Here is a 5872-nt window from a genome sequence, read left to right on the forward strand (position 1 = left end):
CACAGGCTAGCACCAACAGAGACAAAAAGAAACGCAGACGTCTTTCCAGCTCTGACAGTGAAGGTCAGTGCCATTTATACCTACAGTATGTATATTTACAGCATAAGGCTGAATCATTATAACTTTGACCTCTATATAATAATTGTAATGACACTCTATATAATCTAATATTATATATATTTTTATTGGATCAGAAAGTTTTTATTTTTTGAAATTATTTTATTTAACAAGGATGCATTAAATTATTTAAGTGTGTGTAAAGACATTTATAATGTTATAAAAGAAAATAAATGTTTTTCCTTTTTGAGCTTTGTTCATCAAAGAATCCTTAAATGTATCAGTGTCCACAAAAATAATAACTGTTTTCAACATTGATAATAAAAAAAAAATCAATGCACCAAATCAGCATATTAGAATGATTTCCGAAGGATTATGTGACACTGAAGACTGCAGTAACGATTCTGAACATTCAGCTTTGCATCACATTTTATTAAAATACGTTATTAAAATACTTTAAAAAAATTTTACCAACCCCAAACTTTATTAAATATAGTATTATATGTTCTTATATAGTATTATATGTTTAGTACATATAAAAATATAAAATAATATACAAAATATAGGTCAATATATCAAACTATAACCAAAAATGCTGTTTTAAATGTGAGATTTGATGCGTACTGTTGTCATGAATTAACTGTCTCCTCCGTGTGTTAACTTGCTCCTCCAGTTAGTTTCCAGTCAGCTGAATCTGATGAAGAAGACAGGAAGCCCAAGAAGATAAGGGCAGACTCGTCCGAGGAAGAATCCAGGAAACGGCGCAGACGCCTGTCCCTCAAACGGCGGAGGGAGTCAGAGGATGACGACGAAGACGGCGACGATTCAGACGAATCCGAGGAAGAGGAACGGCCCGTCCGGAAGCGCGTGAACCGCATCGACTCTGACGACAGCGAAGGTGAAGAAGAAGAAGAGGAGGAGGTGAAGAAGAGCCCGCTGGAGAAAGAGACAGAGGAGACCGTTGGCAAAGGGCCCAGTCCACTAGACTACAACTTGGTCGAGCTTCCTCCCACTAATGGACAAAGCCCAATGAAGGGTTTAGAGGGCCTCATGCCACGACCCGGGGTGGGAGTGACGCCTAAAAATGGCAACGCCCCATCGGCTGTAACCATAGCGCCGAATGGCCTGGAGATTCCCGCACAGGACGAAGATGAAGATGACCTTTTGGGCGTCACAGACCTCGTAGACTATGTCTGCAACAGTGAACAGTTATAACTCTGTATTCTTTTTCTTTTTTTTTTCTTTTTTTTATACATTTTTCTCTTTTTTTTTTTTTTTTTTACCAACCCTCATCCTGTTTTCAGCGCCGTCAGCACGGATTATGTCAACAGTCCCTGTTAAATGTGCCAGCAGAACAGATCAGGGACAACTCGGCTTCGGTGGCACATTAATAATAGCTGTAAATATTTTACTGAGCAGAAGTATCAAGGGAAGGAAAACGCAATCCTTCCGAGAGACTCCCCGAGATATTCCTTCTAAAGTATTGTTTTTTTTGTTCTATAAGAGTGAACGCTCTCAAACCCTCTCTGGAAACAACCTCTAAAACCTCTTTTTACACTAATCACACAGCCATGCTCACGCTCACACGTCTGACGTAGAGACATTTGTCGAGTTTACGTGCGTTTTGATCTTCACTGCTGTCAGTTGCACATTTCAGAAAGAACCGGAGGTAGGTGGAGTCAGTACAAAGGGGGAGGGGCCAGAGACAAACCGCATTTCAGTGAAATTCCACACGCATTCGGTTCCACTCAGAGGCCATTTTTAAACGTTCATCTTTTATAATCTTAAATGGAGTGGAAGTTGAATTTCTACCGATTGGTTTCATAGTGTCATTTGGTGGGGAAATGTTTTTATTAAGTGATGTCATTATAAGCTTTGTTTTGTTATACTATTTATTACAGAAATTGTAATTTGTACCTGAAATTATCGCTTGGTTGTAGAGCTGCTCGCACCATTAGAGCAAAAGATTCCTGGAAGTTTCTAAGAAATGTCTATTAGTGAAAAATTGCTCATTTTCTTATGCCAACATACTAAAAATGCATCAAATCCTGTTGCTTTGGTCTGTTTTAGCACCATGTTTTAATTGGAAGTCAAACACTATTTACTCTGGCAGCTTTTCAATGCGTCAAATGCCAAATCTTCCACTCGAGGATGATAAAACGCTGAGGACTCTAACCCACACCGATGTGTTTCTCTGAGTGATTCCTTAAAGTTTAGTGCTGTTCATCTCATTTTAGAGCAGATATTCCACCATGCCCTGCTTATGTCTGTGTTTCGGTGCACAATATTAATTTTCTTTATCTAAATATATGAGTATAATCATTGTAATGTTTTCCTTTTTTAACATTCTAGTGATGTATGACATTAATGTTTTTTGTTTGTCATCAATTACAAAGCAATACATTTTTCTTACAAGACATACAGGAAGAGATTCGTCATCTCTTTGTTTCGTCTATTTTTAAAAGACCGAAATTCACGTCACCGGTGACATTAAAATGATTTCTGACCCTTCCGAGAGCAGCGTGATGCGAGACGCCCCTCTGAGATGTATGAACACGTCTGAGAAACATGGTATAGTCTTGCATTATCCTGGTGTGTATATCTGTAGTTTTTGCTGTAACATATTAGAAGCATTTTTAAATCATTTAAAGTATACATAGCAGTCCTTTTATGATTGCAGCTGTTTATAATTTGTTTTGTAGGTACATTTGTACCACTCCAAAGTGGGTGCGTCTGTCTCATTTTCATCATTTTTTTTTTTTTTTTTGTCTTTCTTTTGAGGGTTTTCAGTCTCGCTGTCCCATTTCCACTGATTGCTAAAACATTTACAAGAATGATCTGTTCTCAGAGGGAAAAGCATTCAATATAAAGCCCAACAGACAGTTTAATTGTTTTGATGTCAGCATTGATAGACAAAAGCGGTGTAAAAATGTCTTGTACATTAATGTTTATGCTTGGCATGCACATATCTTCTAGTCTGATTTATTTGCTCTTGCAGCATTAGGGCATCAGATTTTAAGAATAAAACTTCCCTGGTTTTTTTACAAATATAGTTTTAGACATGCTGAGATGAAGAGCGTCATTAGGTACTAGACCACAATGCATTTTCCCCCGAGCTGGTCTATTTACAGTATTGGGCCAGTGTTCATTTCTTGTGTAATTTAAAAATCAAAGGTACAGACATCAATTTAAAATTGAGGCCCAGCCTATAATGACACAGTATATATTTGTATTTCACATTAAAAAAAATCTGATATTATGTAATGAGGGATGCCAACACCAGTGTTTGAAGATATTTGGCTGATGTAGTTTGACAGCAGATGGACAGATGCCGTCTGGTTTTAGCTTTTAGAAACGTTCTTTGTGTTTGTCTGTTCTTCTTTTGGATGTTTTTTGTTAACTGTATTGTAATTTCTTTCATATGATTTACTATCTTGTACATTTGTCATAATAAAAACGAAATGAAACCCGTTTAATGACGGTGTAATGCTTTTATATGTGCCGAGGTCTGACAATTAGCTTTTACATTTTCTATTAATTAGAGCTAATCGACATGACCTCATGACAGGCTGATGTACTTTTGACATCAATATTTTGGGGAAAAGGGTTTAACACTAACTAATTACTAGCTAATTACTGTTATATTCCCTCCTTAGATGTCTTTTTACAGTTTCTGGTAGATAACGGTAATAGACTAAGGGGAAGAGAGGAGAACATTTAAAGGTATAGTTCACCCAAAAATTGCAATTCTGTCATTTACTCACCCTCATGTTGTTTCAAACCTGTGAGTCTCTTTGTTCTATTGAACAAAGGTGACCATATTTGTCATAGTGGAATAGGATGGGCATGCCACTGAAAGAGTTAATTTCCCTAGCGAACTAACAAGCTGTGAACACTAAATGGCATTTCTGAGGTAAATACTAAGTGAAATTGTTTACAAGCTGTTATATGTCATTGATGTCTTTCCACAGTTGAAACACTGAGCGATTACACGAGATACGTTTCAGTAAGTTGTACTGTATCTTTCAACATACCTTCAGATGTTCATTAAAGTTTATTCAGTAAACAGGCGCTTGTATAGTGAACTGTCAGCAACAAAACAGCATTTACTGTTTGAATTTAGTGATAAAATGGACAGAATTTGAGGGACTTTCTTATCGAAAGTAACAAATCACAGAAGTCATTGCGATTTTTGGTGGTTAATTGTGGTTAAAAGTGGTAATACAACAATTCATCAGTACACGTACCGAACCGACAAATACGTGTATCCTAATATATTTCATTTTTGTTATATAAAAAAGAACATAACCTAAACAAATTACATAAAATAGGACAATAGAGATCCAAATTAAATAAACTACTTTCAAGTAGCCTACAGTTTTTACATATACATTTATTAAACATCTTTTGTTGTTTGATTAACATGATAAAGACAGGTATTTTAGGCTACTGTCACTTTAAGACCGAATGTTTCCTATTTTCACCGAGCTGTTTACCTTCTCAAGCCATAACCGATTGTATTTACATGAAATACTCGTCGAGATGGTGGGCGTTTTGTGAACTGTGTCTGTATTTGACCATTCAGGCAAAGAGAACTGAATTTCGGGATCGTGTGCTGTCTGAAAGCGCGCTAGCTTCAACTTACTGCGCATAATAACTTGATAAACTTTTGAAGATACTCGTTAAATGTAACGTTACACAACGTCTTTTTTGACATCTTAGCGTCTGTGATCTCCTCAGCGCTGCAAATCCCGCCTTCACTAATGCATGTTAACGATGTCGATAACGACAATTACGCAAGAAGAAATACGGGACAAAACATGTTTTGTTTTTTTTTCGATATAAGTCGGGAAATTAAAATTAAAGCTGAAATGCGGGACTGTCCCGGGAAAAACGGATATAAAAGAAGATATTTTGAAGCATGTTGGTAACCGAACCGTTGACGTACCCATTGACTTCCATACAGTAGGTTACTATAGAAGTCAATGGCTACTGTCAACTGTTTGGTTTCCAACATGCTTCAAAATATCTTCTTTTGTGTTCAACAGAAGAAAGTAAGTCATACAGATTTGGAACAACTTTAGGGTGAGTAAAAAATGACTATTTTTATTTTGGGGTGAACTAGGTGGAATTTGAACCGTTGAGGTCAATCTGACACTGCGCTTCTCATTGTTGCCACACGGTGGCGTCAAATTTGTGAAAATAGAAGAAAACAGACTACATTTAAAACATTTATTTTATACTTCAATCTGTAGTTTTATCCCTGAGTAAATGTTATTGCAAATTAAATTAAACTGTATTAGAAAAAAAAAAGATACATCACAAGTGTCATGTCAGTCACCATATGTTGCATATTTATTTATTTTCACTAATAATTTATTTTTAATACATTTTTATTTTTTACACAATATATTTCACAATATATTAGAAAAAATAAACGGTAATAATACATTTTATTTATTTATTTATTTTTATTTTTTTGTCTGATTGGCCTAATACAGTGTTCATTTCATTTTATATATTCTGTTTTCATTTGAATTTCAAAGTTTTAGTAATCTTTGTGTTTTTGTCTTTTATATTTATTTTTTATATCGTTTTTTATTAATTTTTAGTTTTTAGTTGTATTTAATTTTTAGTTATTTTAGTAGGCTCACTTCAACTTAAACTAAACTAAAATGAGATTATTATTTACTATTATTTCAGTTAATGTTTATTTTATTTCAAGTTGGCTAATTATTATTATTTTTTATTTTTTTTTGATGTTCTAGTTTTAGTTAAAAAATAGGCTGGTCTGTGGCTGGTTTTAGAGGGGTTT

The 5872-nt window shown here is 35.0% G+C and overlaps 1 protein-coding gene across 1 annotated transcript in view; it reads left to right on the forward strand.

Annotated features, from left to right (window-relative positions):
* Positions 1-3522, forward strand: part of rsf1b.1 (remodeling and spacing factor 1b, tandem duplicate 1) — a 25005-nt gene extending 21483 nt beyond the window's left edge. The window contains exons 16-17 of the mRNA XM_067397681.1: positions 1-63; positions 731-3522. The exon at positions 1-63 is cut by the window's left edge and continues 114 nt beyond it. Coding sequence (XP_067253782.1) covers positions 1-63; positions 731-1272 — 605 coding nt within the window. The 3' untranslated portion in view covers positions 1273-3522. The remainder of the gene's footprint in view (positions 64-730) is intronic.
* The last annotated feature ends 2350 nt before the right edge of the window (positions 3523-5872 follow it).

Source organism: Chanodichthys erythropterus, chromosome 10, assembly GCF_024489055.1.
Source record: "Chanodichthys erythropterus isolate Z2021 chromosome 10, ASM2448905v1, whole genome shotgun sequence".
Lineage (NCBI taxonomy): Eukaryota > Metazoa > Chordata > Actinopteri > Cypriniformes > Xenocyprididae > Chanodichthys > Chanodichthys erythropterus.